Raw genomic sequence first — 14,967 nt, forward strand, 5'->3', positions numbered from 1 at the left:
GTCAGCAAACAGTCATTCTCTCACACAATGAGCGCTTTTGTTGAATTGTTTTTATAAATAACTGTAACCAGGCAACACACTATACACTTCACTGATCCTCTACAGTCAAGTTCTCTTTTCATCCTGTAATATGGGTCACGGGGTCAACTCTTGGATGTGCTGCAGTTGATTGTGTGGTGTCTGAAATGCTATGTGTAGTCTTCCCCATAAAAGAAATTTATCTTTAGGTTTGAGGTCCACAGGTCTTGAGGAATGTGGAGAAAGCCTGAAGAAATGGTAGGGTGATAGGTCACAGCTCTAAGTGCAACATTAAATTTGGGCTAGTGTCGTCTCCCTTCCTGTGACGGTATAAACGTGAAGAGCTGGTGCTATTCCCTTCCTGGCACCGGACAATCTGGAGGAAAGCCAGATGCATTTTCTTTAGGTTTACGCAAACAACCCTCCTATATAAACGAGGAGATGAAGTTGCCTCAGCAGAAGATTCACATTGGCCCCGAATCTCTCTCCAGGCAGATTGCTTTGCTTGTATTGATGCTGAACTTTTTGTATTAAACTTTTATATACAATCAAGACGGTGTCATCGGAGATTCCTTCATCATCTTCACATCATCGCAACCCCGATATACGACAAGACTTGGCGTCACGAACTTCGGACGTGCTGTGTCCTGCAGCGTCGCCGACAACTTCAGCGCACCTACTCCCGCACCAAGCCGGCAAAAGAAAAGGGTGAGCATTTCTCACATTATTGGGCGCTGGTACGTTCGTTGCTGCTGTTGTGTGCTGCTGTTTGGTCACACCGTAAATGATTCATCTGTGTGGGCATGTCATGATGTGTTGCTGTTGAGTGGAGCTCCGTTCTAAATTTGACTTTGTTGCGTAGTGCACAACGCAACAGGGGGGAGTACAATAGAGAATATAAGGAATATAAGGAATATAAGGAATATGAGTAAAAGAAAATGGAAAGTACTGAAGATAGTACAGAGTTAAAGTAAAGGTGTAGAATAGTCTGATTAGTAACGATAAGGTGAGCTAAATAACACCATGCGAGATTAATGAAGAAAGGGCCCTCATCTTCTTAACGGTAAGACATGTGTAGATTAGACGCTGCGTGAAAATAGACTTTAAGGAATAGTCAGATTTGGTTTAAAAAAAAGTAAGTAACAATCCTGGGCCCAGGAGTAATTGGTAATGTGTAAAAAGATGTAAAAACGGATAAGGTAAAAGGATAAAAGATAAGGAATAAGGTAAAAGGATAAAGATAAAGGAATAAAGTAAAAGGATGAAATAAGAGTAAATGCTTGTAAAGCAAATAGGAATAAAGGTAAGAATTAAAAGAAAAAGCCGCGGATTTGACCAAGCCCTCAGGGAGGCGATTCTAAATCGGCCTAAATCCTAGAAAGTCACTAAGTGAATTTCAGGTCAGTTCAAGGAACTGGAGATGTAGAAATAAAATTCAATTGTAAGTTTTCAGCAATAGTTGACGAACAGATGCTCGAATTAACCTCTCATTGAATAACTACACCTCAAAAGGTAGCATAAATTTAGATTTAAAAGGATAAGGAAGGAGCGGCTAAAAGCATGCTATAGGAAAAGTATGAATGAGTCGACTTGAAACTTTAGGATTGGATGCTGTCTGTGTCTTTGGAGTGATGCCAAAGTTCTCTGTGTGTGTGCGTAAGATCAGCTGTTGGAGCTCTGTGTGTGTATGTGTGTGAGATCAGTTGAGAGCGCTTGATCTGAGTGGTTTGTGTTGCTGTGTTGGTTTAAATTGAATGAATACATGTGGTTGAGTAATAAAGAGACTTACTATTTTATAATATAAGATATTTTGTTTTTAATCTGTTAAAGAACATGTATGAGCCCTATTGATGATAAAGGGACTTTATGATTTGATTAATTATATGAGCCTTCTTTGGGGACGTTTCAAATATTTTAATAAACCAAATGAGCCTCTGAAAGGGGGACATAATGATTGGTTAAACATGAGCCCCAAAAAGGACGTTTATAACTATTAAGAGAAATAAAGAAATCAGTGAGGATGTTTTGTGTGCATAAGCATGGATAAAACAAGAGAGTATTGGGAAACACTGCTTGGGGATAATAAAATACTATTAAAATTTGAAATGCTATTAGGGTGAATAAAATTTTGTATTGATGATGTCTGGTATGTGACTGTGCGCTGATGTTTGAAAAGTGGATGACTTCTGTCTTAGATAAAACAGATCTAATGTGTTGGCAGATGTGCATAAATGGTATTGAATTGTTATTTTGCTGTTATAAGGACTTAGTGGGATAAGATATTAAGTTTCTGTCTGTTTTTTCCCTTATCCACCTATGGTGTGTAAGGGAGAGGAGAGAAGAGAGACAGACGATAAGCAGAGACGCTGACCAGTGTGTCCCACGGAGCGATACTTGCTGTGTGCGCCTCCTGATTCCAATCTGATTAAGGCCAGTGCAGTTTTATCCACAAACTCTTTAACCTATATCTGCATTTAAACATATGTATGTCCACTCATTTATAGTCATTATTATTGATAGATATTAGTTTTCTTTGACTTAAAGGCTTTTATAAAGATATTTCTCAATTTGGGGGGTGTTGGAGAAATACCTCAGTAAAGTGAGAAGATAAATTGAGCGAGTTGGGAGATCGTTAAAGTGTTACTTTTATAGCTCTGAGTTGGTTGTGATTGATGTTTGTGTGACACTTCTGGTGTTTGCTTGACCTTTTAAAACACTTAGTGGTCAACATCTGGTGTGTATGGTTTGTTTATGAACTCCTGCCACTTCTCCTACATCATGTGTTTCTCTTACACTAAATTGACTTAGATAAACATTTCAGTATTGCCTGGTATCCATTAAGCAACTTGAGACTCTGAGTTGTTTCCTTTTTAGCAGAAAACTACCATTGTCTATACTTGGACTAATCTGAGCTATCAGTTTTTGTACTTGTACATTTTTACCTTTAGTGCATTAGTACATCCATCTGTCTGCTTATATATGACATCTCACATGCTGTAGTTTTTTAACAGAGACGCTTGGCAAAGCACTGACCAGTTGATGAATTTAATTAATTCATGGAGTATGATGATTTGATTTAAACTCAATGCTGAAAGTTGCAAAAGTGAATTTGTTGTCTGTGTATGGTTCATTCTGATTTGAGCTTCATTGATAATTCAATTTTGTGATTGTTTGATGATTTAAGGTGAATGTGTGTGTTTGATGACAATTAGGTGGTTGTCTGGCTGTGAGTGGGAGCACATTTGCTGATAGTTTGTCCCTTGTCGGAACGTTAGATTCTTTGAGCTTTAATTCTGATTGGCTTTTCTTTGTTTGCAAGACATTGAGAAAATTGTGTTTATAATTTGATAGATTGTTTGTGTGCTGAGTCAACATTTTATGTGGACTTATTGTGATGATCTTGCTATTATATCAATAAGTGCTTGATTTTTTTTAGAGTTGGCAAATTAATTTGATTTTCTCTCATTGATTGTCCTAACGTGGTGGTTTATTGAAAACAGTTGATCAATTGAGCAATTGACTGATTAATCACTTGGCTTAATCAGTTCATTTATCAATTAGTTCAATCAATTAATTAATCACTTAGCTCGGTCAATTGATTAATTAAAATTAAATTAAAATTAAATTAAAAATAAATAAATAAATTAAATTAAATTAAAAGAAACAAATAAAATAAAAAGTGATCCAATTAGCTTTAAATTGTCCTAGTCTCAATAATTAGTTTAAAATACAATAAGGGGATATAAAGGCACCATTAAAATGTTTAAAAAGGACAATAAAACTTCAAAAGCACTCACTCCGGTTGATATAGTACAGAAAAATAACCCTTTAATTAAAGGCATAGGCATCGTAAAGTTATCAGAGAAATGGCATAAGCGTTGGCCTGATATTGACCAACCATGGCCAGTACAGGGGACTCTTAACCCTGATGTAATTAAAATAATGCAGGTTCTTGTGTCTACATATAAGGCAAACCAAAAGAAAGGGAAAAAAGGGGCAAAACGTAAAGAAAAGAGACAAGTGGAGCTCGGCATTCTCCAGTTGTTTGAAAATGAGGGACAGAAACTGATAAAAGTCGCAAAGGATAGCAGAGACAGAGGAGCAGAAGAAATAGGACAAAATGCTAAAGAAACAGAAAAACTGATGATAGAAATCAGTGCACCGTTTTCACATACGGATCCAGTGAAGAGACCCCCACCTTATGAGAAGGAGGTGAAGTTCAAGGATGTCTATCCTCAGCTCCCAGTGATCAGTCAGGAAGGAAACTATCGTGTCAGAGATGATGATGACCGAACGATAGAGATGGGAAAAGCGGAAACAACCATAAGGATGTATCCAAGCTCCAAAAGTAAGAGGAAAACGTCAACTCTGGAAGCCAGAGGTGGACTAAGGATGAGGAGGATGGAAATCAGAGATGATGATGATAATCAGAGTGACTCGGAGCAGATGATAGGTGGATATGATCCTGAAGTCAGACGGATGCTGGCTAGAGCGGAAAGGAGAGGAGATAGAACATGGAGGACAAAGGACTTGGGAGATGCTAGCTCCAATGAGACTGAGAATGAAGACAGTGATGGAGATTGGGAAACCAGAGGTGCTTCATCTTCAAGAGGGTTTTCTCCAGGGACATCCAGCACCAGATTAGAAGACCACAGAAGGGTTCTGGATGAAGTTGAAAGAAGCATAGATCAATGCCTTTCAAAGTTGGATAAATCCACCAGATCAGGGAGCAGAGAAACATTGGAGAACCAATTGGAGGAACTGCAGATACTGAAGAAAAACTTGCAGAAAAAAGAACCCCAAAAGAAATATTCACTGCGCTCAAGGAAAGGGAAGGTACCTGAAAAGATGTGTCCGGTGATAATCCGAGGACAGAATTTAGAGTACAAGCCTTGGCAGAGTACAGATATGTCTGCTATACTTGAGAAGTTGCCTACACTTCAAGATGGAGCACATCCTTGGATTTCGAAGCTGGAAGAGATTATGGTGGGAACGCAACCCGCTGTAGGAGACATTAAGAGACTCTTGGCTAATCTCCTTGGGGTCCCAGCTATGGAAGAGATTCTGCAGAAAGCAGGATTGACTCGACATGTGGGAACTGCTGTGAATGATCCAGAATTGTTTGCTGCAAGGAGAGGTCAAGTGTGGAGAGCATTGAAAGACACATTTCCAACAAATGTACATCCGGACAATATTCTAATTGAGCCATTGGGACAGGAAGAGAACCCGAGGGCCTATGTATCAAGAGCCCATCAAGTGTGGAGAAATGTTACAGGAAACGATCCAGATCTAAATCAGATGGAGCAGTCAATTTTGCGAGCCAAGTTACAGAAGGGGCTGCCCATACCAGTGAGGAGCAAACTAGCAGAGGTGGTTGGACTTGGAAGCATGGCAAAGGGTGTGTATACAGATCACATAGCCCATCAAGTGGAGCTATATAGGAAAAAGGAACATGATCAGAAGGAACAGGACCAAGAGACTCTCAGAAAACTTAATCAAATCCAACTGGTAGACAACAAGAAGAAGGAGAAGAAGCAAGCTTTGGTTATGCACAGTCAGCCTCCGCTGAATCAACCATCACCACGACCACAGCTGGAGCAGGTTCAGCCCCAATCACTTCAACCACAACCAGTAGTTCCAGTTGTTTCCTTCCCACAGTCAGTTTCTGGTCAAGCGCAGACCTGGAGAGGAAGAGATCAAGGAAACTTCAGAGGAAGAGGAGGACGATTCACTCAGGATTTCCAACAGCTTCCAGAAGTATGTTATAATTGTGGACAGGTTGGTCACTTTGCCCGGGAGTGCAACAGATCAGGAGGAAACTTCAGAGGAGGAAACTTTAGAGGAAACTTCAGAGGAGCATACAGGGGCCAATCAAGGTCATTCAGGGGACCGGTGCACCCATACAGGGGCCCGGAACCAGGATTTTAGAGGTGCCCAGAAGATCCGAAGGGGGGGTGTCAGCTGGTAGTGTCAGGACCGGAGAAAGATCCAACAATAGTGGTGAAAGTAAATGATCGACCATTGGAAATGATGGTGGATAGCGGAGCTGCTTTCACCTGTATTCGGCCTAAAGATGCTACACATCTTCCCATGTCTGGTCAATTGATTAGGACAATCGGATTTGAGGGAGTGAAACAGCTGATTCCTCTTACAGAACCAATTGAGCTCTGCTACAAAAATTTGAAAACTACAATACCCATACTGGTATCAGAACATACACCAATTGCACTTTTGGGAAGAGATGCTCTATGTAGACTGAACTGTGTAATAAACTGTACACTGGACGGTTGTCGGGTGGAAGTACCAGATGATGCAATTCACCAATTACCAATGACAACAGAGACTGATGGCTCTTCAGTCTTTTGGATTGGAAATCTCAGTCCAGATTTTTTGGAACCAGCTAAATTGTGGAAGAAGTTTATCATAGCAAACATGCCTGATGCGAAGCCTCCAGAGTATCCATTACACTGTACGCTTAAGTATTTCAAGGATGATACCAAATCAAACTCAGAAGAATGGTTGAGTCGACAACCAAAGCAAGTTCAACTCAGCTCGAGCTGTATAATCTTGGGACCACAAGGAGCAGCTATGAAGATAAATAAAGATGACTATTTGGACAAAGAGTTTGCTATCAAGAAGAGTGCACCACATGTGACCTTGTTGGTGTCTGATGACTATGAGCAGAAGCATATAGGAGGAATGATGACAGAAGCAGAGGAAGCTGTTTTTCAACCGGTGAAAGAGAACCTTGCCATCTGGAAAAGTGAAGATCAACGATTCATTAAGATTATGATCTCTGCTCAAGGACAGGGACAGCCACAAATAGTGCGGATGACACATGAGTCAATCTACAGTGTTAAGGAGAGCTTAGACACTATGAGAGAGGAAATGCTGCAACAAGTTCCAGAATGCTTATGGTCACGACATAGTACTGATATTGGACTTGTGAAGTCAGCCCAACCGACGAAAGTTGAACTCCGACCAGGAGTCAGACCTCCTTGGAAGAACCAGTATCCTCTAAAAGAAGAGGCAATCCAAGGGATTGAACCACAAATTGAAGGACTTCTGAAAGCAGATGTTCTTAAGATAACACAGAATCCTCAAAGTAACACGCCTTTGTTACCTGTGAAGAAGCCAGATGATTCTTATCGCCTGGTACATGATTTGAGAGCAGTAAATGAAGTAGTAGCTGATTCTCCAGCAGAAGTGCCGGATCCGCATACTTTGCTAACTCAAATTCCTCCGGATTCAACACATTTCACAGTATTAGATCTATGTGGTGCCTTTTTCAGTGTTCCACTTAGTTTAGAAAGCCAGGGTCTATTTGGGTTCACATACAAAGGACAATTTTATGAGTATAAGAGATTGCCACAAGGGTTCAAACATAGTCCACATATTTTCAATAAAGTATTGAAAGATGATTTGGCAGGGATAAATCAGGAACTAAAAAGCACTGTTGTTCAATATGTGGATGATATTATCATCTGTTCACCAGATAAAGAGACATGTCATAAGGATTCGATTAAACTACTACAGATACTGGCAGAGAAGGGGCACAAGGCCTCTCAGAAGAAGCTGCAGTACTGTCAGGAGAAAGTGGTTTATTTGGGTCAGACGATAACAAAGGGACATAGAAGCATTTCTGATAGTCAGTTAGAAGCTATTCGAAAGGCTCCAAAGCCTAGAACAGTTAGAGAAATGATGACATTTCTTGGTATTGCTGGCTATTCCTCAGCATGGATAGAGGATTATGCTAGTTTAACGGGGCCGTTGAGAGCTATGATTAAAGATACTGGCAATAATCAACTTCATGGTAATCTTTCCTGGACACAGGAAGGCCTTTTGGCATTTGAGACTATAAAACAGAGATTACAGGAGGCTCCAGCATTAGCACTTCCAGATTACACTAAGAACTTCTTGTTGTATGTGTCCACTTCTTCTGGGGGTAAATATGCGTGTGCAGTTCTTTGTCAACCAACAGGAACGGGGACAAGTCCACAACCTATTTCTTACTATTCCACTGCTTATTCAGAAGTTGAACTGGGACTACCACTGTGCTACAGAGCAATGGTGGGAGTTTCTTTAATGTATGATAAGGCGTCATCTGTCACAATGGGTTATCCGGTAACAATTCTTACACATCATAGTCTCAGAAATCTCTTGAACTATGGTAAATACACATTGACTATGTCTAGGTTAAGAGACTATCATAGGCTTTTAGAGCAGGAAGATGTCACCCTAGCCAGGTGTGTCACGGTGAATCCAGCTGAGAGTTTGCCAACCCCAGAGGATGGTGAACCGCATGACTGCTTGCATGAAGCAGAAAAATACTCTAGACTTAGATCAGATTTGCAAGCCCTCCCTTTGCGTGAGGCGGATCTTGAGTATTGGACTGATGGATCTTGTTATCGTGTGGGTGATAAATTGAGTGCTGGCTATGCAGTGGTAAAAGCCCAAGGAACGGGATTTGTTGTTGAGAAGGCTGAAGTAGTGCCACAGCCTGCATCAGCGCAACTTGCTGAACTAGTGGGGCTAACTGAAGCATGTTTGTTGGCGGAAGGTAAGCGAGTGACAATATTTACAGATTCTGCGTATGCACATAATGTGTGTCATTTGTTTGGATCAGTGTGGAAGAACCGAGGGTTTAAGAAAACAGATGGTTCTCCAATACAACATCACGATCAAATAATGAAACTGTTGCATGCCATGATGAAACCTAAAGAGATAGCGATAGCTAAATGTGCAGCACATAAAAACGATGTATCAAAAGTCACACAAGGAAATAAAGCGGCTGACGAAGCTGCAAAGGCAGTCACATGTGCAGATAAATTGGGAAAAATCTTTCTAGTCACTCATGAAGTGGACTTAGAAGAAAAAATTACACTCAGAGATGTGATCTTAATGCAAGAAACTGCTGTTGCAGCTGATAAACAGCTTTGGCTAGATCGAGGTGCAACCCGAGATTCTACTGGACTTTGGAGAAATCATGAGGGGCTGATAGTAGCACCTTCAGACCTGTTAGGTCTGATGATTCAGGAAGCTCATGGGTTAGCTCATGTTGCAAGGGGGGAAGTTAGGAGAAAGATCACAAAGGAGTATGGTTTTTGGGCACCATACTTGCTTGAACAAATTGACTATGTTATTGGCAGATGTACCATCTGTTTGAAAAATAATATTCGGAGGGGTGTACCAGTACCTCCTGGTTACATTCCAACTCCGAGAGGTCCAATGCGTGAGTTAGTAGTGGACTATGTTGACATGATAAAACCAGTTGAAGGAAAAAGATATATGCTGGTTGTTGTGGACAGATTTTCACGATGGCCTGAAGCTTGTCCAACCAAGCGGAAGGATGCTCAGTCTGTAGCTAAATTTTTGTGTAGAGAAGTCATAAGTAGATGGGGACTTCCAGATCGAATTTCTTCAGACAATGGCAAAGAGTTCGTGGATAAGACGATAAAACTAATACTGCAAAAACTAGGAATTAAACAACGTCTTGGTGCAGTCTATCATCCGCAAAGTCAAGGAATGTGTGAAAAGATGAATGGTGTCTTAAAAAATCGCATTGTTAAAATCTGCCAGCACACAGGTCTGAATTGGATAGCGGCACTTCCACTAGCACTAATGGTGTGTCGCTCAAGTGAGCTGCGTGATTTGCATATGACACCTCATGAGTTAATCACAGGAAGACAAATGCCAACTCCTTGTTTGCGTACGAGTGGAAAGGGTCCAAGCTTAGCCCTTTTGGAAGATGAAATGCGAGCTTATGTTACATATGTGGCTAATCTGCATAAAAGAATATCCACTTATGTTTCTGACAGGCAAAGAAAGGAGGAGGTACAGGAGAAGCTTGATGAGCAAAAGAGGTACACAGTGCAGCCTGGAGACAAGGTGTTCGTGAAGGTATTTAGAAGAAAGTGGTATAACGAACGCCGTGAAGGTCCATTTGTAGTGGTTCGCAGCACTGGAACTGCGGTCCAGGTTAAAGGGTCTCCAACGTGGTATCATTTGTCTCATTGTGTTAAAGCGCCAAAAGACCAGGCGCCACGCCTACAAGGCCGTGATGTTAGGGGCTCAAGAGAGCCGGAGGAAAATGTACAAGAACATGCAACAGAGGGAGAGATGCATGACACCCTTCAGAGTCAAAATCCGGAAGAGAAGATTGTCCATGTTGTGGACAACCCTGATGATTCTGTGTACATTTTTGATGATGCCGGTAATGACTCTGCAGTTAATGGACAGGAAAGAAGATTCGATGACATCGATCTTCGACATGTCCCAGAAACAACAGAGTCCATTTCTGCGAAGCACAAAACGCCAAAGGTTTCAAAGGGGGGTGATTCCGCTGCGAAAGGATTCAGATATTCCATTAGACGAAGGAGTCCAAGACCGATTCGGAAAAGGGTTACACCTAAACGATACGAGAGTTAGGGTTGAAGTAACCTTAGGGAAATCGGTTCAGCTCCCATGCCAATGCACAGGAGAAAATAGTGGCGAGGGAAAGCTTAGAGTCCAGTGGGAAGACGGTCATGGCAGAATTTTAAACCTGTCAAATACATCACCATTAAGAAAGTTTGTGTTAATTAATGATAAGAAGAGACTGAAGATTGCAGGAGATTGTAGTCTCTATGTGATAAAACCTCAGCAGGAAGATCAAGGTGACTATAAATGCTCTTTTTATGATCCACAGTCTCTGAGTAAAGGGTCAGAGTTGACATTTAGAGTTAAACTAGTGACTCTAGTGGTCATAGATAGAAAGAAGAGTTTAGAACTCCAAGTTGTTGGGGAATCAACTAGTGTTAATACACAAATTGAGACTATTACTATAGCTACGACTTTGAAGGAGGTTGATGTAAAATCATCTGTTCCAAATCTGAACAAAATTTCAGATGTGGATAATAAGTTTTTCGCCTCTGACTGGATACCAGAAGATGTAACTGATCAATACCATACATTGCAGAAGAGAGACACTGAGTGGAAAGCCTTTGGATTTGATTCTTCTGTGTTACACATTGCAGACCCATGGGCGAGTAGGAACTTATGGTTCCAACAGTTAACTCATTCCGTAAGATCGGTTAGAAAATTGAATTGTCCATGTATAGTAAAAGTTCCATCACCAGGCACATGGCCTTCAATTTTAGAGACGGTTCCAGAACCACTAACCAGTGTGTGCCAATCTTATGCACTTTCATGGTTGCTGTATCAGCAGCGATCCGCAATAGATATAGTGATGGCTTGGTCAGTTCATCTGTTTAGACCTAGACTCAATTGTTCTTGGCTAGGAGAATTGCCGTACATGAATTTACTTGGTCAACAGGAAAACATGATAACAGCAGTTCCTGAATCAATGGATGTATTACCCGTGAGAGCAGACAGCTGCTTTTGTTCGAATAATACTTATGATGGACCAGGGATGTTTATGGGAATATCAGACTGTGACGGGTATATGATGAACCTGGATATGCATGACCGTGACTCTATTGATGCTTTGCATGAAGTGACTTTCTATATGCCGCATCACAAACGGCATAGAACATTGATGGTGCGACACCAAATTTTGCCTGGAAATGTGACTATAGGCAATTTCAAGGACATTTGGTGGGTTTGTGATAATAAGGCTTATATATTTTTACCATATGGATGGACGGGATGTTGTTACATGGCAACATTGAAACTTCCATATGAGGTCTTTACTGTGCAGAAGGGACAGGTACCTGATGAAATCCAATCTAATACTGTTTCCAGTAGTAGGAAGAGACGAGCCCTGGCACAGTTTCATAATTTGGAGTCCTACCATTGGAGGATAAGCCTAGCAGAGAAATGGGGTATAGGATTCTTTCCATGGTATGGTGTGACATTTTTGGCAGATCATATTGATAACATCACTTACACCCTACAAGGATTTGCGAATGAAACCATAAGAGGTTTCGACTTTTTGTCAAATACTGAAAGGAGCCACAGATTGACATTGTTGAAACATGACATGGCACTTGACTACATTTTGGCCAAACAAGGTGGCCTGTGTGTGGCTTTAAATTTGACTGGTGACGCTTGTTACACTCTGATTCCTGACAGTTTTGACAATATGACTAGTGTTGTAGATGCATTGAAGCTTATAAGAGATGCATTTGGTGCATCTGAAGGAGCTGGATGGTCTGCAAACAGTTGGCTGCAGGAAAAACTAGGACCCTTTGGAGCCATATTGGTTCAGGTTTTGGCAGCACTTCTTTTGTCATTAAGTGTGATGTTTTGTTTTTGCACGCTGTTGCTGACCTTTGCGAAGGTTATGATAATGAGATGGGTAGGAGTTGTGATGCCTGGGGACAAAACTCAGATGCCATTATTGCATGAAACTGATGTGGACATTGATGAGGAAGTGACAGTAGGAGGAGAATTGGTGGATACATATCCATTCTGAATGTTGTACCCGCCCTATGTTTTTGTTATTTTTTATATATATAGAATGTTATTATAAAAGGGGGGAAATGGAAATAGTGACTCATAATTGGAAATAATGTGATGTCATGAATTATACATTTCTATGCATTTGATTGTTTCTGCAAAAGATACTGTTTGGTGTTTTCTTTTCTTTCCTCCTAGAACAATATTGGGGGATATGCTGAAGGGATTAAGACACTCAAACATGGACAATAAGAATGGACTGAAGGACTCTGAGCAAGGACACTGTGATAACATGTCTAGAAGTCACCACACCATCGACACTGCACTGAGAGTCGACGCTGCGAAGGAGCTGCAGTGTGATATATTCTTGTCTTTTCTTCTATATTTTTTTGTTGTAATCTTTGATAATGCTTATGATAATCTTAGTAAAACATAAATGTTTGACTTAGCTTTTAGTTTTTCCTTTTATTATTGTATGAGCAATATTTAACTTTTATAACATTTTCTTTTACGATAATTTTTGAAGAATGATGTTGTTACTGGGTGAATATATTGGGACCTCAGATTTTTTGATTGTTTTGATGTTTAGGGATATTGGGGCTAGGCAAGGACAGGTTCATTGGAAGGTGCGATGGGTCGACCAGCCTGAATTTGGACATTTTTTGATTTTATTTTTCTGAGGTTTCCATATATATTTGTTTAAGTAATATTCATATACAGATTATTAAATTCTTCATTTTTTTGATTGGTTTGGAGTTCTACGTGTGGCCGCCTAAGGCAGAGGGGCCGTGAGAGAATTCTCCTGTCTTGATTGATTGAGGGATGTTTCAGGAAAGATAGCTGCCTGACAGGTTTTTCACTCTCGCACTCCATAAAGTTACTTAATGTTGCTAAATCACAAATTTAAACATATATGTTATTATTTTTGTTTTTCGAGACTCTGCGTAGTCTCGAAGGGGGGAAATATGTGGTGTCTGAAATGCTATGTGTAGTCTTCCCCATAAAAGAAATTTATCTTTAGGTTTGAGGTCCACAGGTCTTGAGGAATGTGGAGAAAGCCTGAAGAAATGGTAGGGTGATAGGTCACAGCTCTAAGTGCAACATTAAATTTGGGCTAGTGTCGTCTCCCTTCCTGTGACGGTATAAACGTGAAGAGCTGGTGCTATTCCCTTCCTGGCACCGGACAATCTGGAGGAAAGCCAGATGCATTTTCTTTAGGTTTACGCAAACAACCCTCCTATATAAACGAGGAGATGAAGTTGCCTCAGCAGAAGATTCACATTGGCCCCGAATCTCTCTCCAGGCAGATTGCTTTGCTTGTATTGATGCTGAACTTTTTGTATTAAACTTTTATATACAATCAAGACGGTGTCATCGGAGATTCCTTCATCATCTTCACATCATCGCAACCCCGATATACGACAATTGCTTCAGCAGGTATGTTTTAGTGTCATGACCTGAACCTCTCCAAAGGCCCGACTCTGGACCTTTCTGCACATACGATATCCCACCAGCACCAGTTTGACTGGACTGACGTCAGGATACAAATAGTCCTCCACCTCAACGACAGAGAAATCCTAGACAGTCTTTGCCCTGTGCCATATTTGGAGCTGGGAAATGGAAGGAAGAGGACAACAGGAGCCAGAGAGGAGCAGGTGGGAGAGAGATCCCACCAGTGGAAATGACAGATGTTTGTTAAGTACGATCGACTCCCTGTGAGAAACCCTCCAGGGCCTGTAATTCAACTCACCGGAACATTTTATTCACACAAAGTCTAATCAGAGTCGATTTAAAGCAAAGCAACTGAAGGAGAGAATAGATATATTAACAGCATAAAACCTTCACCCCAAATCTTCATCGCCTCCATCGTCAAATGTCAAAGATGGCACAAAAAAAGGTCTATGAAAATATAGTTGATTGATATTTCTATCGACTTTTCAGTTAAAGTTTCTAAGGGTCAAAAACTTTAAGTGCTAATTGAAAACAGCTACAGAACCACTCATTGGCTGTCGTGACAAATTCCCCTCGGGGGCAATGGCAATTATTTTGTGGTGTCCAGTGTGGACAGCAGATATCTGGGCCAAGATTACAGCTTTCGTTCACTGTAAAATATTTACAGCCAAAACAAATCTTAGATCCAGACAACATTTGGGCTGATCTCTATTAACAGCTATCTACATATAAATGCAGGTCAATTAAAAAGTCAACAGCTGATGCATTTCGATCAATATCCTCCACCTCTTTCATTCTCCCCCCAAACAAGATTGGTCAAACTAGAAACAGAAACCAGAGTCCCTCACCTCTTAGTAATCAGAAGAGTTATTATTACTTGATTATTTAAACACATGGAGCACGTTGAGCTCAGGCAGAACAGTGAAGTCACCATCAGCTGATCAGTAACAGCTGACTCACCAAATGAATCTCTCACTCAACACGGTGATTCCTCGTCTGCCTCTGCGTCCAGTTTGTTTCATTCTACACAGGATTCAGTTATGGCTGTTCCTCAAAAGCAGACCCTCCCCCTCCCCCTCCCAGGCACCAGCGTTGGTC

At 40.8% G+C, this 14,967-nt stretch overlaps 2 protein-coding genes across 5 annotated transcripts in view; one reads left to right on the forward strand and one right to left on the reverse strand.

Moving 5' to 3' along the window:
* Positions 1-14,967, reverse strand: part of abcc8 (ATP-binding cassette, sub-family C (CFTR/MRP), member 8) — a 57,271-nt gene that overhangs the window by 18,582 nt on the left and 23,722 nt on the right. The window lies entirely within an intron of this gene.
* On the forward strand, positions 172-13,781 carry LOC138410779 (uncharacterized). Its single transcript, XM_069527824.1, has 2 exons — positions 172-726; positions 2,347-13,781. The coding sequence occupies exon 2, from the start codon at positions 3,778-3,780 to the stop codon at positions 5,944-5,946; it is 2,169 nt and encodes a 722-aa protein (XP_069383925.1). The 5' UTR covers positions 172-726; positions 2,347-3,777; the 3' UTR covers positions 5,947-13,781.

The sequence above is a fragment of the Paralichthys olivaceus genome, chromosome 7, assembly GCF_024713975.1.
Source record: "Paralichthys olivaceus isolate ysfri-2021 chromosome 7, ASM2471397v2, whole genome shotgun sequence".
NCBI classification, from domain to species: Eukaryota; Metazoa; Chordata; class Actinopteri; order Pleuronectiformes; family Paralichthyidae; genus Paralichthys; species Paralichthys olivaceus.

Coding starts and splice junctions, on each gene's coding strand:
- LOC138410779 (XM_069527824.1), top strand. CDS start 3,778: ATGTTTAAAAAGGACAATAAAACTTCAAAAGCACTCACTCCGGTTGAT.